Source organism: Lynx rufus, unplaced genomic scaffold (genome assembly GCF_022079265.1).
Source record: "Lynx rufus isolate CCGP_SWC_20201006 ecotype Redwood Valley unplaced genomic scaffold, mLynRuf1.p SCAF_14, whole genome shotgun sequence".
Taxonomy (NCBI): domain Eukaryota; kingdom Metazoa; phylum Chordata; class Mammalia; order Carnivora; family Felidae; genus Lynx; species Lynx rufus.
The window spans coordinates 4784719-4811298 of record NW_025814828.1 but is presented as its reverse complement, the minus strand read 5'-3'; the positions used below and the strand labels follow the sequence as shown (position 1 = coordinate 4811298).

At 41.9% G+C, this 26580-nt stretch overlaps 1 protein-coding gene across 1 annotated transcript in view; it reads left to right on the top strand.

Annotated features, from left to right (window-relative positions):
- LOC124509609 (trifunctional enzyme subunit beta, mitochondrial-like) overlaps nucleotides 1-26580 on the top strand; it is a 59780-nt gene that overhangs the window by 10141 nt on the left and 23059 nt on the right. The window contains 2 exon segments of the mRNA XM_047076339.1: nucleotides 4305-4451; nucleotides 21447-21695. Of these exon segments, the coding sequence (XP_046932295.1) occupies nucleotides 4305-4451; nucleotides 21447-21695 (396 nt within the window).

Genomic DNA, 26580 nt, shown 5'->3' with positions numbered 1-26580 from the left:
ATAAACCCTCTACATGGAGGCAACTGGGACAATTTAAATATGGCTTGGTGATATTCAGAAAACTATTTTACTGTTAGGTATGTAAAAAGTACTGTGATTTTGATGGAAGATACTCATTTCTTTTTAAAGATAGCTTTGTGTGGTTTTTGTTTTGTTTTGTTTTCATTTGATTTTTGTTTTTAAAGATTTTATTTTTAAGCAATCTCTACACCCAGTGTGGGGCGTGTACTCACAAACCTGAGAACAAAAGTCACCCATTCCACTGACTGAGCCAGACAGGCACCCCTAAAAGATAGTTTTGCAATAAAATATAATGATATCTGTAATTTATGTCAAAACACAAATTTAAAAGTGAAACATAATATGTCAAAAGGACCAAATTGGTGAAATCAAGAGGATGTACATACGGGTGTATGAGTCAGCTTTTGCTATGCACCAAAATTCCCAATGCTGAGTGACTCAAGGAAATAATTGTTTATTCTCTCTCATATGTATGTGAGTCATCTGGTGGTCAGTAGGTCTAGGCTGGATACTTCCATTACACACAGTCTTTGGAGGGGCCAGTAATCTCAGCCACTTTCTTCTCAGGATTGTGTCAAAAGCTGAAGTGGACATACCTCATCACCCAAAGAGACTGTAAGCCTCTCTTGCACCCCATTGGCCAAGACAAGTTACATGACCAAGCGCACAAGCAATGGAAAGGGGAAATCTATTTTGCCTCTAGTGGAAAACCTACCAAGTCATAGGGCAAAGAGTATGGATATCGGGGGGAGTGGTTTTACAGGCAACACTGCATGCAGGGTTTTTATTCAATAGTGGAGCTTCATTAGATCATACTCTCGTTTATTCTATATGCTTAGAAGTTTTCAGGAATCCAACCCCCTATTTTCCTAATAAGAAGATCTCAATAATGTTTTCTTGTATTTGCTACTGTCTCAGATTCTTTCCTAATTGTGCTTAACACGCAGCACACACGGAGTACAAGTTTGTGGAACGAATATACCGATCAAACTGATCACTCTTCTGCACGAGAGAGAAGTACATTCTGTCCTTTGTTTCCTTCCCTCCATTTTCCAAAAAGACTGGTGAATAAATGTTCATTTATGAAGGCGAAACATGTACCTCCCAGACTGCCATTTACAAACTTCCTCTCAAACCGCAAACCCGTGTTGTGATGTATCATTTAGATTAACCTATTCTACTATTGCCAAGAGCTCGGGGTGGAAAAGTGAATGAAAAGTTCTTTTCTCAAGATTTTTTGGTCCAAATTACTATAACAGTGGGTGCCATCAGCATCAATGTACATTTCACTACACTACGCATTTCAATCCCCACAAAAAGATGCAAATCCAAATGGGTGTTTCATTTCTGAGTTGCCTTGGACTTAAACAAGTTCAGTCTTCAAAAGGGGCAGTGGGTAAGTCGGCTAAGGATGGATAGTGTCCGAAGACATCCCTCACCCCTTAGCTATCACACGTGACACTGAGTTTTGAAGAAATCACAACATTTTTAATAAACTGAGGGCAGTGGGAATCAGACTCAATCACAGTGGCCATTTATTTAGTATTACATTTGTTCCTGTTTTCTTTGTTTTCCACAGAGCTCTTTTATTTCTTCCGATCTTCTCTCTTATTTTTTGTATTTGTGGTTGTTCTTCTTTTGTTTTGTTTGCGGGGAGCTCCAAATGCTTGTATCACTCCTGCCATACACTGACATCACTCCTTTATACTTACACAGGAGTTGCAAAAAGAATGGGGCTAGAGTATGAAATCAGTCATTGCTATTAATACATGTGAGACAGAACTGAAGGCGTTTGCAAACAAAACTTTAAAATAACCTAATTATGATGGAAACCTCTCTAATTATATCTGGTTGATGCTCAGAACTCTGTTCATTTTATATATATTACACAGAGTATTATAAAAAAAATGTATTGTAGTAATCTCCCCAATCATTTACTTAAGTTACGAACCAAAATGCTAATTGGAGTTGTGTTTTGTTGTTGTTGTTGTTGTACTTTCTTATTATGGACTTGGCAATCTGTGGCATTTCCTTTGAGTTGTATGCTTCCAGCATTCTGAGCAATTAAGACAAAAAAAAGTATTCTAAGAACAGGCTCAAAGAAATGGAATGTTTTCAGAAATAGAAAATTGTTTTGTCTCACTGAAGAAAGATAGCTTATTTAGTCCCTGTAAGCTAGACTATGCTCACAGGAGTAAAACAGCCCTAGAGAAGAACTTGTGGTGGGTCAAAACATGGAGAATTTAGAAATGACAAGGGATCAATAAACTTCAGCACTGAGGAGAAAGGAGACATTGAGACGTGAATAACAACAACATGGAATGTTCCTTTGACAAAATAGTTTGCAAAACTTGTTGAGCATGGACAGCCACGTGCAAAAACCGTGTGGGTAAGAGAAAGGGAATGAAGATGCCATCGTTGAGAGTGAGAACCTTACAATGTTGCTATCCATTGCTTTTCCAGAATGTTCCACATCTATGACCTTTGTGTAGCTGGACAATGCCTGGAAGGGTAGGGGAAAAGGGCTTGCTCTCTCTAAATCATCAACATAGCCAAGGGAAGCTAATGTCCTTCACAGAGTTTAAGAGCAAATGATTGGGAGCCTGGGCCCAGACTCCATTTCATTATGGTGGAACAGAATGGCTTAGGGCTTTGCCAACTTCCAGGAATTGGTTTCCACAAAAGTATCAGCTTCCTTGCAAGGCTAACCATTTGACCTTTTAGCAAGTTCCAGCTCTAGGTCCAAGTCCTTCATCCGGAACACAGATATTATAACACATGGATTTTTACAGGAATTAAAGGAAACAATGAGGATTCCTGGTCATGCCCACCTTTGAGACAGTCCTATACTACATAGGATAGAAAGTGTTTGCACAAGCACCGGTAAAATATGGCGTATGTGTCATATCCATTACATCACCCGTGTGTTTTCACAAAATGTGGGAATATTTACAAATAAGATGTTATTAGGACACAACCATATACTACACCCACTGCTTTACGGAGGGTTTATAGCGCTTTTGTGCCGCAACAGCAGAATCGAGTACTTGCATCAACAGAGGCTGTAGGACGCACAGAGGCATCATAAGATATTTCACATTTTTGAGGGAAAGGCAGAATCAGTTGATTCTATCAGACAGCGGCAAACAACTTGCTGGAGGTTGTTCCAAGTTGTAACGTTAAATCATGCGCTCTTCCTACCGATCTGATTCTGGGCATATGTGAAAAATCAAAGTGGAACAGGAAATGGGGGTGGGGGTGTGTAAGCAGATTCAATGTTTGTGAAGTTCTACAGTGACTCACAGGCATACGCCTTAGTAAATGGATGTGGTCATTCAAGGATAAAATAAAAATATGGTTTTTTAAATTTCATATATATAATTTTTTTAGCGTTGAGTAAAACGTTACTATATGTATTCTTTATGTATGTATGTATGTATGTAAGTAATCTCCATACCCAACATGGGGCTTGAATTCATAATCCCAAGATCAAGAGTTGTATGCTCTGCTGACTGAGCCAGACAGGCGCCCTATGCAGCCTACTTAACACAAACTGTTCAATCTTTCTTTTGTCCAAGAGGTGTCATGAAGCAGCTGCTAAGACACTGTGGGCCCACGCCCTCAAGATCACTGGGAACCTGGGTCAGACTGAGTACTTACAAGGTGCATGTGACCTTGACTGAGGTGTGGTGATCTTGACTGACTCTGCATTCGACTTCAGACTTCCTTGCTTTTCTAGTGCCCAAGAAGAGTGTTGCCTTGATGTGCAAGTACACAGATTTTAAAAAGTCACCTTTCTGGGGATGCCTGGGTGGCTCAGTCAGTTAAAGGTCCCACTTTGGCTCAGGTCATGACCTAATGGTTCATGGGTTCGAGCCCCACGTCGGGCTCTGTGCTGACAGCTCAGAGACTGGAGCCTGTTTCGGATTCTGTGTCTCTCTCTTTCTCTCTCTCTGCCCCTCCCTGACTCGTATTCTGTCTCTGTCTCAAAAATAAATTTAAAAATTACAAAAAAGAAAAAAAAAAAAAAAAGATCGAGCCCTACATCAGGCTCTCCGCTTTCAGCACAGAGCTGGCCTGGGATCCTCTGTCCCGCCTCCCTCTTTGCTCCTCCCCAGCTTGCACTCTCTCTCAAAGATAAACATTTAAAATAAAAAATAAAAATCACCTTTCTGTTAAAGCTGCCTTGACCTTCAGAAACGACGCTAGTGAGTACAATTCCTGCCACCAGGGTTGGAAGCTGCCTCTCTACATTGCCTTCTGACTCTTCCTATTGGCTGCAGGCAGCCCTCACTTTGATTTATCCATTAGGTGAAGCTGGAGATTTGGATCATGTTTCTTCTTTGAAGGCCACAGCTGCTAGTTTGAAACTTGGGGCTGTTGGTCACAAAATCATCTTCAGTGGACAAAATGAAGGGTTCGCCTACCATGTAAGTCCATGAGGGACAACGTGCAATTATCTTCCTTTGTTCCAAGCTGATGGATTGTTCACTGTTCTCCTCTGTTGACTATCATCTTAACCTCTTCAGTTCTCATTTTCAACACTGTTATTATGAGGCTGGTCTAAAGACCCCTTATAGACGAAACCTGACAAACACCCATATACTAATTACTTTTACTTTCTGCTGGCAAGATAATAAAGGCTATTTCCATTCGGAATGCATTTTGTGGTTCGGTGACTCTGGACTATTTACAGGTTTTGACTTTCGTATTTGAGAGATGAGAATAATACTAATAATTTAACTGACAAAAAAAAAAATCCCAAACCAATACAGATTTCTCTATTTTTACATTCCTATGCAGAGGATGCTTTATCTCGAGTTTAGAGGATACGAAAAATAGTAACTTACCCAAGGCTATGCCTGTTTTGGAAAATAAATTCACATACAGATTAGGCGGGAAGGCAACGTTTCCTTCATCTAAGGTAACGTTAGAGCGTTTGTTAAACGCAGAACCATTAGCAGGTTTGAGTTTTAAGCAGACTGCTTTTCAAGGCTCTGGGTTGACATCTACATGCACGTCCAGTTCCTGCTGTTCAGACTTTAACTTTGACGCCAAGGCAGCTGTGCAGACAAAATTCTGGAAGTTTGCTGAGACCTGTCTTATGGATGAAACGAGCATTTCCCTGAAGTCCAGATGTTGCTCTAGCTCTGATCTTGGGATCCAAGTCTGGTTCTGAGCCCATATGACCCCCATGGTGTCCTTGTTCTCACAGATGGTGCCTTTATATCCCCCTGGGCTTATGTCTATGGTTGGTAACCTTTCCAGGGTCCAAACTCTTTTCTCCTAGGAATGACCTTCTTCCAGGAGACACCTGATCACATTCCCTTAAGAGAATGGATTACGACTTTGTTCTTGAGACCCTCATCAGTTCTGCTGTCATTTACCAAGTGCCCTCAGTGCCATCACCCACCTCTTGGGTCACCTTTCATATTCTCGGTTGGACAACCTTGAACCTCCCTATTCAGCTTCATCCATTTCGCATTGCTCTGTGACCCTGGTCTGGTTATCAAACAAACATCTAAGGAAACCCAATATGGTCTAGTATTTTCTGGAAGCTCTCCAACCTTCTGTAGTTAAAAACCATCCAACTTTTAATGTGGGGTGTGTCCCAGCCTCCCAGCCAATATCTGGACACCATCCAGGCAACTGGCCAGTTCTTAACTCTGATGATTGTGCCATCAAGTTCAGTGGGATCTACATTCTTACCACAGCCTTTTAATCCATTGGACCCTGGGTCACAGGGAAAAACTTTCATGATCAATGTGTAAGGGGACACTCAACAAAGGGATGATTTCAACATCTACCTCATGGTTGGCAAAATTTCCTCATCTACTAAGTCCACTGAAGGGTGACATTTCTGGGCTGTTTCATGCTGTGAACCTAATCAATAATCCATATACTTTTGTGAAATTTAATCAAGGCGCTCCCTAGGCTTATCCTTTCTCACCTGCTAGAGCACTTAATTTACATATTCCTTCAGGTCAAGAGGGAAAACTGGGGTTATTGTCACCCCGCTCCCCAAGAAGCTGATAATTAAAATAGTGAGCATGTTTTAGTTTTCTCATATGGTTTGCATTTAGACAGACACAGCTTGAGGCTTCTTCCTAAGACTACAAGTAATAGGTTTTAGTGAAAAAGATAAGCTTTCCCCATTCACTTGTTATTTTGGATTTGCGTTCTAGCAAAATAGAAATGTACACAGTTGATTAAGTTAAACTGATAAGTGTGTTGTGGTAATTGCCTCAAAATGAATGTAGATAAGTAAAAAAAAAGGAATAATATCCCACACTAAATGGGATGTTAAGCATGGACTCTTTGGTCTTCAATAAATCAGATATTTATCTGTGCCGGCAACAAATTAAAAAAAAATGACATTTACTCTTCTCTCTCTATGGATGGAGATGGGGTCGCACATATTCCTTATTATCTACCTGGAAGACAGCATGTAAATATATGACTGCTTATGGTTTTCCACGAGTCACATGTATACTTACAATTAGATACTGTAAAGAACATATGGTTATCCATTAGGTCATTTGTCTGGAGAAAGGATTCTCAGAAGTGGAGGGGCGATCTCCCCCACAGATGACATTTGGCAGTATCTAGAGATCAGCTGGTCTCACAGCTGAAGGGAAAGAGGCAACTGGGCTAACGTGAAGACCTCAGGGATGTTGCCAAGCATCCCACAATGCACTGGGAAGCCCTCTCTACTCCCAACAAACATAATTACCTGGGCTCAAATATCTGAAGTGCAATGTTGCAGAAATCGTGGTCTAAATACACTTAGATATTTTCTGGTGTTATATTCATTGTGAACCAGGCGTGGCACTTAGCATCTCCATTTCAATTGCCTCACTTAATTCTCACAATTGTCCTAGGAAGTTGTACCCATTATTGAGATGAGAAAATGGAGAAAGACAAGCCAAGGAACTTAGTGACTTTAACTAGAAAGAGGGACAGTCATGATTCAAAGCAAGATTGATCTGGTTTCTACATGACGCAGAAACTCCACATAGGATTTTCCTTCCTTTTGCAGACGAGACCAAGCTTAAAAGATCAGGAAAACAACATTGGAGTAGGTGCCAAGCTCCTCATACCTGAAAATTTAACTGAGAAGGTTATCTGTTGACCTGGATCATGCCTAATACCAGAGTCAACTTGTGAGACCATTCTTACTCCAAATCTAGGTCTCTTTATACAAAATATTATTTTATATGGCCAAAATACCATGGATAATATAAGTTACTGTCGCTGGCAGAATAATAGCCCTCAAAATTCCCAGTCGCGGAACTGGTGAATATGTTACATTATGTGGCAGAGGGAAATTAAAATTGCACATGGAATTAAGGGTATTAACCAAATGGCCTGGAGACAGTGATATTACCCTGACTTATCTGAGTGGGCCAAATGGAATCCCTTAGCACAAAAACCCTTTCCTTGTACTGGGACACCCTTATCATGCTTGCTATTATGGTATCAGAATCCACCTCTCCCTGCAGAAAACAAAAGCCCATGTGTTTATTTTCTCCGCCTCTCAGACAGACAGCATTTGATTGACTATGTGACCAGACACCTACCATGAGGATGTTGAGTTTGTCAAGGGTGGTCCAGTACTAGGAATGTCAGAACATTCCTGCTAGCCATGAAAGTGGTGGCCACAACATTCAGTTTCCAGGGGCCAATGGACCGTGTGTCCATACTTCTTGGATGCAGGGAGAGCTGCATCATCCACGCCCTGTGCCGAAGACAGTGCTGTCCACATCAGCCTTTATCGGTGCTCCTGTCTGCATGACCTATCTCCCAAGGATTCCCGTTATTCCTACCTGAATTCTAAGCATATTTCTCCAGTGTTCCTGGCAATGATGTAAGCCTTTCAGTGTGTTTTCAATACACTGCTTTGCCACGCCATCAGCCTGCATTAGTTCCTGCTCCTTCAGCTACCGATGCCAAGCCAACAGAGATGGACACCAGCACGTCACCTAGGACACTGACTTGGTCAGAGGGACCATGACATGGGTAGAATCTGGGCAGACATGTGTGGACTATAAGAAAGAAAAAGCAGAGACATCCACACAGAGAAAAGTGAGGCAGAAGTGAAAAGAGAAGGGTTGGTAAAACTTCACGGGTCCCTTAAAACAAGTCAAGGGAATGAAAAGTACCCACTCTGCTCTGAGAGCTTACAGGTTTGAGGATTCCTCCTCGCATGAGCTGTATTGAGATTCCTGTTTTCAAATACCTATGTATCAGAAATGCACATATATCATACACCACAGACAGCTTTATGGATGCCGTATGTCTATTACATATACTTATATATCATAGGTACATGCATATATAATATATACACACATAATAGGTGTATATATAAAGATACAGGGCATACATATATCTTATACATATGAATATATGCTACACATGTGGTGTACATACATGATCTACATATATATTTACACCTATGCCATATAATATATATCATAGAGTAAAACTTTGGCCAAAGAGTATCCTCAAGTGCCCACAAGTGTGCCTTAATAAACACTCCCACTATGTTCTGAAGCTGAACTAGTTCCTATGGGAGATGCCAACAACTGCCGTCTGGGCTTCCTTTTCTCAAAGCTCCATGACATACACACGGGAGAAACCTGGTCACAGAAACAAAGATGAAGAAGGTACGTTCATGAAGTCTATTTGAGAAGCAATTCGATGGATAACAGGGTAACAGTCCAAGGTGCAAAACAAGACATGTGAATCACCTCCAATAGAAAAACAAAAGTTGGGGAGATCAGGGCAGGAAGAGGTTTGAACTTCCATTGAATTCTCAAGAAGAGACAGACTTGGATGCCATTTAGAACAGTGGGGGAGGAGCCAGGATTGCCCCAAGGAACACGTGGCATGCGCTACACATGTTCAGAGGAAAACAAGTGGAAATAAGAAATATTCACCCTGTGGGGCGCCTGGGTGGCTCAGTGGGTTAAGCGGCCGACTTCGGCTCAGGTCATGATCTCGCAGTCCGTGAGTTCCAGCCCCGCGTTGGGCTCTGTGCTGACAGCTCAGAGCCTGGAGCCTGTTTCAGATTCTGTGTCTCCCTCTCTCTGACCCTCCCCCATTCATGCTCTGTCTCCCTCTGTCTCGAAAATAAATAAATGTTAAAAAAAAACTTAAAAAAAAATTAAAAAAAAAAGAAATATTTACCCTGTAACTGGAAATCAATGGGATATTTTTTTACCTCACTGTGCCAAGGATTAAAAATATACATATGATTCGTGCACATACGCTCTCTCTCTCTCAAAATAAATAAATAAACTTAAAATACACATGTGTATACATATGCTTTTCTTAGTTGAAAGGCCTTTCAAGAAAGCTTGGAATAGGGTTGCCTGGGTGGCTCAGTAGTTAAGCACCCGACTTTGGCTCAGGTCATGATCTCACAGCTCCTGAGTTCGAGCCCTGCGTCAGGCTCTGTGCTGACAGCTCAGAGCTTGGAGCCTGCTTCCAATTCTGTGTCTTCCTCTCTCTCTGCTCCTCTCCCACTCGCACTCTGTCTCTCATTTTCAAAAATAAATAAACATTAAAAAAAATTTAAATGCTTTTTAAAAAAGGAAAGAAAGATTGGAACAAATTATAGATTGCAAGAGTCACTTAAATTAATAAATGATAGGAAGTGAGGAGTGTAGGAAGCATCTGGATTAAATATTAAGAATACTTAAATAAATGCACCTTTGCTGTCCTAGTTTTGCTAAAGTTGGCACCTACAATTACAAGCCATGATTTCCTAGAAGGACATGTTTGTGAGCTCCACACCTTTGCAAATGTATGCAGTTAGAAAGTACTGATCTACTAGAAGGAACGAAAGGTAATTTACAGTTTCGTTTTCTTCACAGTGAACTGCCCAAGTCAGGGTTTCCCAAAACATGGCTTTTTGTCAATTGGATAATTGTTGTGTTCGGGCTGTCCTGTGCATTGTGTGAAGGTTTAGCTCCATCCATGGACACTACCTACCAGATGCCACTAATACCCTTCTCCAGTATCAAGACCACTAATGTCTCCCTACATTGGCAGATGTCTCCTAGAGACAAAATTGTCTCCAGCTGAGAAATACCGCTCTAATGTCTATCTCGCTAGCCCCACTCCAGTACTTGTCAATCCTTAAGAAAGATCTTCACAGATTACCCCGTTTTAGCTCTCTTTCCTTCTGATCCCAGTGTCTAACCATAAACTTTATTTTTATGAACCCCTGATACTTCAAACAACAAACGTAATTATGGGAAATATAGCAAACTCTGATGGCCGGAAATGCAGTGAGTGACTCTAATTATTGCCAGCTATGGAGTTGGGGAACCATTTCATTCACACAATTTTCACAGTCTTAGAACTATATTCTCCATCCTCTCAAACAAAAGGAGTGATGGGACCCGTCAAACATGGTGCCATTCTGATATCAAGACATGCCCAGAGGAAGTATGACTGGGGGTGAAGATGCTAACGTGGATCAGAGCCGACCTTGGCAATGCAAAAAAGCAGTTGGTTCTCAGGTTTGGGAAGGGAGCAGGCCAACGGGGTTACTGTCAATGCACAGGGGAGTTCTGGGAAAGGTTGGCCATCGGTCTCCATTGGAGCCTATAAGCTTGGGTTATCGGGTCCACAAGATCTCCTACTCAAAGGTGTCTGAGACTTGGCTCTCTTCCTTTGTTATCCGTTCTTGTCCTCAAGACTTGTAGTCTTCCCATTAATCCTGAAAGAGCAACCCTTTGCCACCTCCATGCTGAAACTTAGTGTGATCGCCAGGAGGAGCGGAGAGAGGGCTCTTCCTCCCCTTCAGTCTAACCAGCCAAAATGAAATTTAGCTGCCACCATCCTGTGCCCAAATTGTAAAGCCGCAAGCTTTAGAAGCACCTGTCTTTCCACTGTGCCGTATCTGTTTTCAGAAAGACTGACATGCATTTTAAAAGAGGAATATATCTAAAACAGCAGCATGCCCATGCAAAAGCTCTAACAATTACCTCCATAATATTTTCTTAGGCAGGTATTTCCAAAGGCAATGCAAGATGTGAGACTTATTTTCGTAACCTATTTCCTAGTTTTTTCTTGAATCCAAAATTTATAGGATAATCTAAAATATTAGGATTTGAAAAACAGCTGTGGTAATCTTTTCATTTTCTATAGGCTTTCTTATTTTGAACTGCATCAAAAATAAATATGTTTTGTGGCCCAAAACTTCAAGTAGGTTTTAAAAGTCACTTAAGGATATACTTCAGTTATGTCTGGGATCAAACCTTGATGAACAGCCCACTCTGTCTATTCCCTCGGAATAACCCACTACTTTACGATGTTGGACTGTGGCCACTGAGTAAGAGTAAGAACAAATGTCAAGAATTGTGATCCGAAAGAAGTAAAAGGGCCCAGTCCCTGCTCTACGATGCCATGCTGGGAAATGAAGTGTCTCGATGAGTCTCAGGACAACGTAAATATCACTATATTCCAGGGAACAAGCAAAGAGAGTAGATGAAAAGTAACGATACCACCCCGATTGTAAAGCCTAAAAATTCAGCAAGCCAACAATTTCAGACATATAAACTTTAATTGACTTTTATGGGTAGTATGTTACGAATGTCTGTGTCTTTATCTCTTCCATGACACAGAAGATCAGCTGGTGATGTTACAGAAGACATGAAATGGTGAAAAGTGACCTTTGTGAGCTGTGTAAGATTGCCGTATGGTACTATGCATCCGTGAAAACCCATCTAGAGCATTGTGGATAGTCCACTGGCTACCTGTGAGATCCTTACACTGACAATAATCTGAGAAATATTTTCTGAGGCATAAACCTTATTCAATGAACTTTCTGTATTTTGTTATTTGTATTGAAACAATATGAAATTATCCTCTTGTCAAAATTAGAGCTAGAAAAATCCCTAAAGAGCTGGTATTCTAAAAAAGATGGGGTAAAATTTGCAAATTTAATTGTGAAATGATTAGTCCAGAAATTAGTGAGATACAGTTATTTCACCAAGATAATTACCACATTGTTTAGGGCACATACTCTGGGCAAATAAAGTGCCTTAAGGAGAAGGAATCCAATAAACAAGTGCACCCATAAGTAAGGAAGATGTTTTTATAGATTGTGAAATTCTTTAAAAAGAAAATGAACAGAGTGAAGAGTTATGGAGTAATTGGTGTGGCTACTTTCAATAAAATAAGAAACAATGAGACAGCACTCAGAAATATCAATACTGATATTGATTATATATCTACATCACAATATATATGAGGATTGGCGTGATTTATCCATTAGATCAAAAAGAAATCAACAAAGAACAACGAGAAAACTGGAAAAAATATATGCAGCAGTTGCTTTTCGATATTACACAGTGGCCAGGATAGAAATGTGATCCATGATAAAAGGAAACAATATGGTGAGTCTGAAAATTGCCCCAATTATACCCAGACGAACATTCGAGGCTGTAAAAGCAGAGGAAGGCAATCTAGCTGAGTTGAGAAAACACAGACAAAATTCAGAGAGGCTGTGTTGGCAATGACTTCCAGGCAGAATTCCAGAAAGCATGGTGCTCTACAGGAAAAGTGTTCTAAACCTCGACCAGTAGGGCACCTGGCTGCCTCAGTCTGTAGAGCAGGAGACTCTTGATCTTGGGGGTCATGAGTTAGAGCCCCACGTTGAGAAGAGTTTACTTACAAAGAAAAAAGAAATTTGTAAAATTAAAAAAAAAAAAGCAAAACTCTTACCAGAGATGCATCTTATGGAAAACCCTTAGACAAGAATCTTAGACATAAAATATAGGTATCGATATTGGGGAATATAAGACGCTAGGAGATTTATTAAAAGAACTGATGTAGGTGACCAAAAAAGTAAACGGCCTGACACAGTGTATCAACCGACCCAGATATAAAGTCCTGGGTGGGAACATCCAAATGGCTGATAATAGGTCATGGGTCTCTCACTGATCAGGTCAGGGAGAGCCAGGATCTTGTTGCTTTGAAAGCAAATAGCAGAGCTCAGTCTTCCCTAAAACCTCATAGCTAACAGGCTCCCCAAACCCACCAAGGTCATCAGGCATCAGGTGGGCAATACACTACAATAACCTATTTATTGAAAGAGCTTGGTTCTTTCTTTTTTTGTTTAAATTGAATGCATTAATTAATTCATCATCAAAACACTATTTCATTCACAACATTCCCTTCTTGTTGAATAAAAATGTTAAAATACTGAATCAGTATTATAGTACAAAATACGTCTAACGTTTTCAAATAGGGTCCCTTCATTTAGTAACCATACAGTTTGAAGTGTTTCTAATATCTCGTCAACTTTTGTCTGAAAAATTTCGCTGGCTTCTTTGCTTGTTTTTCAATGATGACCATATTTTCAGTTACCTTCAATTATTTGAAAGCCATAAATACAAGAATAAATAAGTTTGTTTTTGCCTTGGATGTGAGATCTCCCACCAAGAATATTTGCCCTAGAACAGCACTGTCCAATACTAGTTGCTGTATTGAAGGAAATATTCTATAATATATGGTAACCAGTGGTTTCATGAGGTTAGGGGACTGAATTTTAATTGTAATTCATTGTAACTAATTTCAATGGCTTCCAATGGTTAGTGGCTACCATATTGGATAGTAAAGTTCGGGACAGGGAAGAAGAAAATCAGGGATGATTTTACTCTATTCCCATTCATCCTGGTGGGCAACTAGCAAAGTCAGAGGAGTTTTGGTTTATCGCAAGTGGGAGCAGGTGCTAAGGAGCCAATGGCATCCAGTGAGAAGTCTTGGATGCTGGTCAACACATTATAATGCACAAGACAACCCCCTCCCTATCCCAACAAAGAATCATTCAGCCCCTGCATGAACAGTGTCAGGTTGAGAAACTGTGGTACACGAACACTAGTTGAAACCGAACTTGGGGACTTCAGCCTCTCCAAACACCTCCTTGCAGTTGGGGGACTGACAAGACCAAGAGGCTCACTTCCTGCCAGTATTTGTGAAACAGAAAGAAACTGCTATGCTCAATGAGGGTATATATCAAATCTGTGTCTTGGGATTTGTCAGGCAAGAATGCAAACAGCACTTCAGGCAGAATGTTTACTTACCCTTTCCCTTAGAGTATAAGCAACAGATAATAAAATGCATGCTTCTGAAAGTCTCCCGACGCATACCTACCCAATCGAGGTGCACTAATCATTTTACTAACGCTGTGGAGTCGTGCCACACGGGTCTATTTGGCTTGCTTTAGGATTAAAAATACCCTAAATATGCTTTTTATGCTAGTTTGGAGAATTGGCTCAGAAGATGGGAATTATTGGGAAACCATCTGGGGCTCTGCAAGTAAGATCGACATCTCCTAGTGAGGTTTTTGGGTGATGAAAACTGTAGGGAAATGTGACAGGGCACGTTCACAAATATTTGTATTCCAGACCCATAGGAATCCTATAGGGGCAGGGCAAAGAGCACTAGGATTTCTTGGAGCAGCCATGCCAGACCCGTACGTTGTTGTTATAACAGAGAGGGAAGCCAGATAGCCAAGAGGACCATTTTCCAAACCTTTAATTGTGTCGATCTCTCCATCTCCATCTGGTTTCTGTTGTACAAGTCAGGGTGAGTTTTGCCACTGTGAAACATGCATGGCATACAAGCGTTCAAGAAAAGTGACCGAGAGAGGAAATGACACAGGCAGAAGAACATGATAGCACAGAAGTTTGGGTCTCTGACTGAGGAATCTTACATATACCGGATCAACAGTAAGACGTGGAAAGGGCATGCTGCTTTGTGCTTTGAGGACGCTCAGAAAAAAGATCTACACTGAAACTCAGTGGCCTGGGGACTAAAATAAGTACAAACAAATTTAAAACAGAAACAGAGGTGGCTAAATGTTTCCAAAGGGAACACATTTTCAACAGTTAGCATGGATCACCAGATGAGGTTTTCCTGTTCAACGCCATGAATACGATTAGAGCACTCAAATGCATCATCAGAAATTCATTCCATTTCTTTTCTTTAAGTTTATTTTTTTATTTTCAAACAGAGAAAGTACACAGGTATGGAAACGGCACACACGCACGCGCGTGCGCACACACACACACACACACACACAGAATCCCAAGCAAACTCTGTATTGTCCTACTCAAGGGCTCTATGTCATGAATCATGAGTTCATGACCTGAGCAGAAATCAAGAATGAGATGCTCACGAGGCACCTGGGTGGCTCAGTCGGTTAAGCCTCCAACTCTGGCTCAGGTCATGATCTCGGGTTCAAGCCCTGCATCAAGTTCTGTGCTCAGAGCTCAGAACCTGGAGCCTGCTTCAAATTCTGTGTCCCCTTCTCTCCCTCCCCCTCCCCTGCTTGGGCTCTATCTCTCTGCCTCTCTCTTTCTCTCTCTCTCAAAAATAAACATTAAAAAAACTAAAAAAAGAATCAGATGCCTAACCAACTGAGCCACCCAGAGGCCACATTCCATTTCTTAAGGTTGTATGTAAGCACTTTTAGCTATATAGACTCAGCTGTTGCTGAAAACCTCCTATAGAAAAGTATAGCTCTTCTAATTCATTATGAAATTGTGCACAAAATTAACAAAAATTGACAAAACTAAAGCCTCAAGACTTACAGCAATTGCACAGTTCTAAAAGGTACTGGGGAAGATGCCTCTTCCCAGAATCAATGACCTGTTGATTCTGTAGTGGGAGGAATTACTGTACCCTAAGGAGTCTAGAAATTTCCAGGAGATAACAGAACCTGGAGAAGCCCATGGGAGGCAAAGTCTTTAAAGATCGAGAGGCAAATGAGGGATAAAAAGGAAAGTCTTTGGCTGAAGAGAGTTACTCATGCATTTTCTGTACTTTAAACTTTTTTATCATAAGGATTCATCAAACTTTATGAGGAACTATAGGGGATTTTATAAAGTAAGAGAGGAAAAGGCCCCAGGTGTAATTCTTCTTTTTTCCCCCCTCTCTCTCTTTTTAAATCGAGGCTTATAAAGAATCATATGCTCTAGGGGCGCCTGGGTGGCGCAGTCGGTTAAGCGTCCGACTTCAGCCAGGTCACGATCTCGCGGTCCGTGAGTTCGAGCCCCGCGTCGGGCTCTGGGCTGATGGCTCAGAGCCTGGAGCCTGTTTCCGATTCTGTGTCTCCCTCTCTCTCTGCCCCTCCCCCGTTCATGCTCTGTCTCTCTCTGTCCCAAAAAAAATAAATAAACGTTGAAAAAAAAAATTTAAAAAAAAATAAAAAAAAATAAAAAAAAAGAATCATATGCTCTAATGGGTGAGATTAAAGGCCACAGGAACTGGACAATGTTTCAGGTCCTCTAAATCAGTACAACTCTTTTTTTTTTTTAATTTTTTTTTTCAACGTTTATTTATTTTTGGGACAGAGAGAGACAGAGCATGAACGGGGGAGGGGCAGAGAGAGAGGGAGACACAGAATCGGAAACAGGCTCCAGGCTCTGAGCCATCAGCCCAGAGCCCGACGCGGGGCTCGAACTCCCGGACCGCGAGATCGTGACCTGGCCGGAGTCGGACGCTTAACCGACTGCGCCACCCAGGCGCCCCTCAGTACAACTCTTTAAGAAACCTATTTGGAATCATAAAAATGTAGAAAATCCTGTGTCGTGTGATCCAGTGTTCATATTTATATGAATCCATACTAAGCATCTCCAAACTGTTGTGTGAGGAACAGGAGTGTTCATGTGGTGAAAATTACTAGCATGTGATAGATCCAGAAATACTGGACATGCTGTGTTAATTTCCTGGATTATGATTTATTCCATGTAGCCACAGGATAGTAGTTGCCTAGGTTTAGGTTAAGAAGGCACTGACCACTGTCTTTCTCATCTCTGCCCCTAGAGTAACCTCCATGCCTGGGGAGCATGCTGGAAAAATCTGAAGAGTTCGTCCTAGAACTTGGCCTTGTCTGTGGTCTCCAGGGGGAGAAACTACATGGTGGATTCTGGGGGTTTATTTTCTGTGCTTCCACGCAAAAGCCAGTAGCCACTGAATTAGAAAGAAGACAATAGAATGGTTAGAGCTTAGATGAAAGGGCGGCAGATTGACTTCTCTTACAGATTCTTCTACATAGTCTCCATTCTATGCTGGAGCCCCAAGGGGCCACTCAGGCCACCTGCAAGTCTGAGTGGCTCTTGGACCTTCTCACGCCTACAGAAGCACAGGAGACACCAGCAAGAGAAGTGGGAGAGGGTCCCCACAGTCTCCAACTCATTCAGAGCCTGGTATAGGAAAGGAAAGTCTTCCTGGCCCTGCACAGCCACCTGAGTTACCCAGAGAATGCCACAAATAGGGGTCAACACATCACCTGCTGAAAGTAAGGAGAAAGGAAGTACGTTTCCATTAGGCGGACCATGCCAACCACAGGAATAAGGATGAGCCTCACACCTGGAGCCCATAGTTCCTACTCCAGTTAATGGGCAGGGGTGCCCCGGTGGCTCAGTCAGTTGGGCGACCAATTCTCGGTATTGGCTCAGGTCACAATCTCATGGTTTGTGGCCTTGAGCCTTGCATCATGCTCCATGCTGACGGTGCGGAGCCTGCTTGGGATTCTCTCTCTGCTCTTCCCCTGCTCTCTCTCTCTGTTTCAACATAAATAAATAAACTGAAAAAAAAAATAATGGCCAACACAAAAGAAAACATTCACAAGTTATAAGAAAATATAACTAGGAATCCACATTGGATGCCTGGGTCTAAAATAACGAGTTTCTAAACAAACAAAAGAAAAGTAGACCTGGAAAGAAAAAGGCACCATGGAAAAACTGACTAGTCATGTGGAAGAAATTCTCCTAACAGGAAAAAAGGAAATAAAAATCACTTGTGTTACCCATATTGCAAAGGCTACACAATTAGTGTCATTAACTTTTTTTTTTTTTAACATTTTATTTATTTTTGAGACAGTGAGAGACAGAGCATGAACAGGGGAGGGGCAGAGACAGAGGGAGACACAGAATCCGAAACAGGCTCCAGGCTCTGCGCTGTCAGCACAGAGCCCGACGCGGGGCTCGAACTCACGGACCGCGAGATCGTGACCTGAGCCGAAGTCGGCCGCTTAACCGACTGAGCCACCCAGGCGCCCCAGCTTTTTTAAACAACAGTGCCGTATTTTATAGAAGGCACTTAACAACTGCCCTATTGATGAACACCCAGAAGCTTTTATTCCGTCACTGCAGCAAGCTTCCTCGGACCTAACATCTTTGTTCATTTGTTCAAATGTCTGACAACTTTTAATTTGCATATTTGGTGTCAAGTTCATTAACCTTGAGGCAATGTGAAATATTTAAATCAGGATTTGAGACCTGATGTACGTAAGTAGGTTAGCTGTCTGATTGCACGTAATGATGACGATGGTCATGTTGATGACTAATAACACATATCGAGCTCCCTGGAGGCGTTACCTAATTCAGTCTGAAATCCATTTCAGATGCGACCACCATAAACTGAAGCTTGTTTGAAGCTCTTCAGAAAATACACATCACAGCTGTGTTTAAAATAAAAAGGAAATCCCCTGCTGTCCTCGTAGTTCTTAAAATATTTTGGAGGGTATTTAATTGTGCGTATTTGTGCCTATTAACTGATTTTCTACATTCAGCTTACTATGACAGTATGTATTCTGTTTTCTCTCTTATAGTTTCTTTAGCTCCCAAGACAGTGATTTGCTCCCCAAAACAAAGGCAAAACAATCGTAATGATATTCATCATCATAATAGGCTACCGGAATAGCAATGATCGTAAGAGCAAATACTTTTTAATAGAGGTCCTGAGCACAGCCCATAGATGTGTTCATTAGCCCTGCACATGGTTTGTAAAACATGAATCGTTTTGCGAGCATTTTTAAAACACTGAATTAACAGCCTGAATGTGCTATACCTTCTCTTGGAAGGTCATCTAAAGATGTGGCAATATGGGGCGCCTGGGTGGCGCAGTCGGTTAAGCGTCCGACTTCAGCCAGGTCACGATCTCGCGGTCCGTGAGTTCGAGCCCCGCGTCAGGCTCTGGACTGATGGCTCAGAGCCTGGAGCCTGTTTCCGATTCTGTGTCTCCCTCTCTCTCTGCCCCTCCCCCGTTCATGCTCTGTCTCTCTCTGTCCCCAAAATAAATAAAAACCTTGAAAAAAAATTAAAAAAAATAAAGATGTGGCAATATCTGGATATCTGTGGCCTGGAGGTCAGCAGTTGGAGGGGATAGTGGCTTCCTTGCAAAGGATTCACTTTCTAGTTCACCAAAACCTCCCTCAGTTCTGCTTTCTGGAGTCATACCTGTTGGCCTTTGAGATTCCTTCTCCTGATTTAGGATGTGTCCACCATTCGCCTGAGGGTGTAATGTTCTTTATCTCATTGAATACACAACATCCTAGAAATGAATGCCTTTTAAAGAAACATTTTAAAAATGAGAAGACTGGAGCTTAAGGCTGTCGGACAGAACTCACTCCACAACCCCAAGGTGGCCCAGCCAGGGACAGAATATACATCTCTGACCACAGAGCTGAAACTCTTAGCCTCTACATTGCTTTGTCTTCCTTGAAAAGTACTCACTTACACTGAATGGGTTCATTTGCATTCGTGCCTCTGTATCCGTAAAGTTTCCTTTTCCGGAGCATGCTCTGTCTACTCCTTCCCCACGCTTGGACACCTCTCTTTTAGTGAGAAGAGTATGGCTGTGTGGCCCTGCCTGCCTGTCACTGTGACATCAGCTGTCTCCTTTCCACATCCAACCTGTCCTCCCCGACCTCCCCCATTCACTTGTTCCATTACTTCCTCACCGTCCGCCCTTTCTCTTCCCACTCCATCCTTAGCTGTCCAACATGCAGAAGTTTTAATTTTTTTCCACTTGTAATAAGAAATAATCTGCATGCGTCACTATGGCATAAGTTTAAGCCACCCATGGAAGATGATGGCTTGACTTACACCAATGATCATACTAAAGTAGGATCAGATAACATCCATCATCTTTTTCTGTTTCTAAAATATTTTTAGAGGTGCGCCTGGGTGGCACAGTTGGTCAAGTCACTGACACTTGATTTCGGCTCAGGTCGTGATCTTAAGGTTCCTGAGATCGAGCCCCGTGTCAGGCTCCATGCTGAACGTGCAGCCTGCTTGGGATTCTCTCTCCCTGCAGCTCTTCCCTTCCCATGCTCGCACTCTCAAAATAAATAAACATTTTTTAAAAAGAAATGTTGAGTAATTTTATTTTTTAAATATCTGTCATCCTTGATACTGTACCCCTGAATTCCAACTCATTCTCTGCTAATTCAATGTTCTGGGTCACATCTTCATCACCAAAAACTTAGGAATAGTAAACTTTGTGTGATCAAGTCAAGTCTTAAACGTTATTCCCTTGAAGACTAAAAGACACTACATCCTTAACCTTAACTATCCTTTGGGGGTAAAGATTTCCCAAAAAGAACTAGTTATTTAAAAAAAAACAAAAAACAAATCACTGGGATGCCTGGGTGGCTCAGTCCGTTAAGCGTCTGACTTAATTTCAGCTCAGGTCATGATCTCATGGTTCCTAGTATTAAGCCCTGCGTAGGGCTCTGCGCTGACTGTGTGGAACTTCTTTGGGATTTTCTCTCTCTCTCTGCCCCTCCCCTGCTTGTTCTCTATCACACAAAATAAATAAAAATAAGCTGTAAAAATTTTGAAAAAATATTGTCACCAAATATGAGTTGTTGATCCTTTTATGCATGTCTCACTAACACACATTAATCTAAATGCCCATCACCATGGACTAGGGTCCCAGGCACCACTGGGTAGTAGACCAGCAAGCTTCACTTCAAGAGTCCCAGAGCTTCAGAAGCACTGCCCCCCCTCGGAGGTGGCACCTCCCACAGCTCAGGAAGTGGGCCTTCCTTCTAGCTTTACTCCCTGCTTGTGTTCAAGGGAGCAAATGTTTTTGTTATTATTCACACTGATGTGATTACAACTTAATGACAACATATGCATGAAGGGGCTGTCTTGTGGTGATTTTTTTTTTAATGTCTATTTATTTTTGAGAGAGAGAGACAGAGCTTGAGTGTGGGAGGGGCAGAGAGAGAGGGAGACACAGAATCCAAAGCAGGCTCCAGGCTCTGAGCTGTCAGCACAGAGCCCAACGTGGGGCTCGAACCCACAGACCGTGAGATCATGACCTGAGTGGAGGTTGGACGCCCAACAGACTAAGCCACCCAGGCGCCCCTACATTTTTAAATTTAAAGTTATTATTTCCTATGGCAAAAGAAAAAATCTATCTAAACCACTCTCCCTCCCCCAAGCAAAAGTCCTCTGTAAGAAACTATTAGATACACCAAAGCAGACGTGGAAATATTCTGAGGCATGGACGGATCCATCTAGTTACTGAAGATCTTTGCGATGGCCCTGAAGGTGATTGGGTGGATAAGGCAAAGGTCTGGAGGAGTTTTTCTCCTACTCTTTCACTAGCTGGTCAAACCCTTTCTCCTAAGAGAGAACGAGGTGCTTTTGCTGATGCAGCTAAAGGAATGTAAGAAATTAGAGACCGAAATGCCCGTTCCCCAGCTCAGCAACTTCATCCATGACACGAATCTAAGTCCTTCCTTGCAAAAGTCCCTGAGGAGACAAAGCTCCCACATAGAATCTCTACTCATTGTGGAGTCCATCAACACAAAACAAGAACTACCAGGTCCTGTCATGTACCAGACACGATTATGGGTCTGTGGATGCCAGAGGGAACAGGACAGACACGATCCTGGGCTTCTTGAATTATGCAGGATGTAGAGAGACAAAAATAAACAGATGACTAAATATAAATTGTGTCCTGTTAGGCTGTGATGAGCACAAAAATAATAATAATAGAGCAGGATGAGAGATAAGCAGTATGGGGATAGTGGTATAAATACCACAACCACCTCCCTGTAGTTATTCTTAACCAAACCTTTCCCTCTCCCCTCTCCATATAAACACGTCCAGATGGGTTATCTTTTGGTTGGAGCTGTATGATTTTTCTCGTTACTAATGTGATCACACAGGAAAAGCATCAAGCATACCTCGATCCTTACTATCGGCTCTCAAGAGCTGTTTTATCTCCATTGTAAATATTCTTCATGCTGCACACACTAGGTTATTTCTTCTCGTGGTTATGGAGTTTTAGTCAAAGTGCCTGCAATTAACTTTTCTTTGCAAAGGACAGGACTCATTTATTTTTACTTGTTAAAACCTTCATTCTGTCAGCATGTGCTGGGAACCTGCCCCTCCATCCCAGTGGAGGGTGTCACAGAACCAAAGTCCCTAAAGCCTTATCCCTTCCTTTGGAGACCTCACCAGAGGTGGGAGACTGAGGTGTAAACAAGTAATTTAGACAAGTGTCAACTGTGCCACCTCTGAGGCTTATAGGTAGATCTGGACAGTCCCACGTCTTCCTCCAGAATAACAGAGAGGCGTATTGTGTGGTCACCTAATCTCTCCACAAGAACCTGGGCAGAATTTTTTTTTCCTTCAGAGGGGAGTCATTGAAACGTGTATTAGAATACTTTTGACTTCGGGGCGCCTGGGTGGCTCAGTCAGCTAAGTGTCCAACTTCAGCTCCGGTCATGATCTCATGGTTTGTGGGTTTGAGTCCCACATCAGGCTCTGTGCCGACAGCTCAGAGCCTGGAGCCTGCTTCAGATTCTGTACCTTCCTCTCTCTCTTCCCTTCCTTCCTTCGCTCACTCTCTGACTCAAAAATATAAACGTTAAAACAAAAAAGAAGCAGACATTATTTTTTGCTACCTGAAGCCCTAACTGGGAATTTGAATTATGATTAGGTTTCTCACTGACAGAAAGGGTTGGAAAAACACCTGAAGCCCAGGGACAAGGGCAACTCTGGAGACCTCACCTGATGAAGATCATGCATCTCCAAGAGAATAGCCACAAACACAACGCAGGGTGCAGAAGTGCCAGCCCCTGAAACTGAATCCCAAATTTCAGTCTCTCGATCAACCTGATGAAGGTCCAATGTGAATTGGCCACAGATCAGTCAACTATCCAACTTGAATCAGTCTTAAATCAATCAACCTTGAGTCAGCCAACCTTGAATTAGTCTTAAATCAATCAACCTTGAGTCAACCAACCTTGAATCAGTCAATCTTGAATCAATCAACCTTGACTCCACCTTGAATCAACTCAACCTTGAAACAATCGGCTACCCAAAAGAGCAATGCTCATGCAACTTGGGCATAACCACTGGGGCCAACCTCTCTCAGGTACAATTTCCAGAGAAGGGGGAGGAAGCTATACAACGAGATATTCACAGGCAGCTCACCCCCTGCTTTGGTAACATCACTGCACCTAGGACAACTTATGTGAGCAACAGTGAAAGTGGCATTGAGGGAAGGCAAAGAAGGTTGGAGACATTTACTCAGAAGGCTGACTCAGTAACTGTCGTCAAGCAAATGAAGAGTCATTATGGAGAGAACTCTGGCCAACTCTTCCTAATCTTCATAGAGCAGGAATAAATGGATTTAAGTGCCAACAAGGGAAGGTTAGGTGTGAGATTAAAAAGGATGTCTTGACAGTAAAAGTTATTAAGCATTAACCAAAGATTCTTGGTCATAAAAGGCATTAAAAGAGATCCAAGCCTTCATTTTAAAAATCACTTAGGTTACCATTTCTTTTATAGAAAATTGATTGTTATAAAAAGGCGTTAGGATGGAAAAACAATTACCAGAAGAAACAAACAATTTTTATAATAACACTTGAGATTTGGGAATTAGGCAATTGCATGACATCCAAAGAATGAGAACTAATAGAAAAGACTGGTTGTAGGTCAAGTATTTTTTGGCCAAATACATACACTAGGAAGATAATGAAGGTCACTACTGTTTATCACTTTGTGTTTTGAGTGCTATATCCTGGGACTTCCCCTAGACAAGAACGTTGTTTTAAAGAAGTGCCCTGGGTAATTATAATCATTTGAAGGACTTCCAACTCAGATCCACCCTATTCCAAAACTTTGTATTTATAGGAAGACCCTGGGTTGGTTCTTACCAGCTTGAAACACCAACAGCAACATATTGTATCACCAGGATTGTCACAGAAGTTTACTAGACAGACGTTTGTAATTCATTCCAACAAACTGTGGAAATTAAAGCACCCAGGCAAGGTGTACGGAATTGTAAATGTGGGAGATTATGGAAAAGTGAAAGAAAACTACAAAATGTCAGTTACACATTAGTAACGATGGATATGTAAATGCTTAAGAGGAAATATCCAAGTTTTTCCATGTATTATCATCTAACTTGTGTCTACAGCAGCAATGGGTATCCATATTTAATTATTTTCAATTGCCAGTCTTTACAGTCATTGCCTGTTAATTTCACTTTATTGAGTCAAAGTTCAGCTTGAACTCTTGAATCGAGCATTGGTTGGGAAACCGTGTGTTATTCCTTATAGCATTTACTTAGATCACAGTAGAGTAAATCAGGCAGATGAGGCAGTATGGGAATTGTTGAAATAAACCCATCAGTTGCCACACTGTGTTCTTTGCATCCAAGTCTGTATATGGTAATGCTTCCTTACATACTGCCCCCCCCCAAACGGCACATAGCACACATTCACCATTTTGAGTGTTTTGTTATTACTGTTGCTATTGTTGAGCTATTAGGCAAATGCGGGAAAGCTCATTTCTGTTATATCACTTGGACCAAGTAAAAGAAAGCATGTATACAATGGAGTACTCAGGGATTAGTGAAAAGTTATCAAGTGGAACAACACACACACACACACACACACACACACACACACACACACAATGTATTCTTTCATTGAAAAACATCTATGCATTGATTAGCTCCAGTGTACTAGGGACTTTACAAGTGAAAGCTACAAGCAAACAGACAATTAAAATATAATGTAAATCTTTTTCTAATTAAGGAAAGTTCAGCGTGATGTTAAAACTCAGACGTGTAGCACAGTGACCCAATTTGTGTATGTCATCTGTTCCCTGATGGCCTTGACTGCTACATGCAGTGTCTTCCCTAATTACCTACACCCAGAAAGTGGTTTTACCAGTGTACTTCTGGGGTCACGTTATATTCAGACAAGCCTCCTGCTATGCTCTACATGAAATGGAGTCTGAGAGGCAGCTTTTCCCAATGTCCAAGATATTATTATTATTTCTTTACCATTATTGTTGCTATTGACTTGTTTTACATTTTTACATCTCGTTTTACCGAGAACTTTGGCTTAGGATCCAAGGGAAATCCTACCCTTGGGCCGTCCAGACCTCCCGTTCAGAGTTACAACAATGAGCAACCCTTCCCTTAGTGCAGGAAGCTGACTCCTACACACGAAGAGCTGTTGGGCCCATTCCCCTAAAGTCTGCCAAGAGCTAAATTGGGCCAGGGAGGCAGAATCACAGAGGATTTTGAGTGTTTTCTGGATGACCTAAATAAGCACAGTCCATTTTCAGGAACTGCCGTCCAAAGTCTTATCTTTGAAGCCCAGATAGAAAATTACTGATCTCACTTGCTTGGTCCACAGAGTCAGAAAATGATACGATTAGTATTTCAACCAGAAATGTGCAACCTACTATTCCACCAACAGAGACCTGCAACCTGATGCTAGATAACACCACCGCTCCTTGATGGAGCAAAGCAGTGGATAATGTGTGAGTGTCTGTGTGTGAGAGGGTGGCAAATGATAATGCAGGGTCTGGAACTAAATCTCATAAAATGCAGGGTCGACATTCTCCTTATTATGTAGGCTCCATCAAATGCATCTTTCAGCTGAGTGTTAATTCAAGTTACACAACAGTAGTACTAGCCCTTGGTGGATGTGTTCACCGACCGGTTCAGTGCATTGACGGTCCTGCTTCTCCATCACAGGCACTGTCTTGTGACTCCCCCCAAAACAAATCCACCCTCCCAGGTAAGGATGAGGACTCACATCATTTATTTGAGAGGTGGTTCTTCTTAAGGAAGGTGTGGGTTGGTGAGACAGGAAAGAGAAAAGCCAATGAAGACTGTGTTAACAAGTGAGTACCCCTGTGGAAAGCAGGGACTCAATCCTCTAGGAGAAAATGTATCAAAGTTGTCCAAGGAAGGGGCCAAGAAGCTGGGACATTTTATATCAACTCCAACTGTTGCTGGTTGAGGATCATTAGCAAAGTACCAGCCCAGCGTGTCCAGGTTGCTCCTACCTGGCATCAGAGAATACCCACTAGGGTGATCTTTGGGGACAGTGTGAGTATGGGCTGAGTGAATCCAGCATGTTAAATTCCACACTGATGTCCCACTGTACAGTTAGAGCTCACATAGACCAGCAGAAGGTCCAATATTATCCATATCCCATCCAAGAAGCCCATCCAAGACTTTGTCCACAACTGTTAGGAGATCTTACACAATCAAATGGTATCTTCCCCAACCTGGACATTCTTGGACACATGGCTCCTATTGGTAGCCACGGAGCATCAGGTTGGACATTCCTTCCCCTGGGATTAAGCATTTTACTTAAACTGGTGTGACTTTCTTCTGTTACATCTTTCAGTGGGTAAAGGCTTTTCGTGTCCCTCAAAACTGCCTCTTACCAGGGAGTCTGGGTTGGATGGCTGGGTGGGC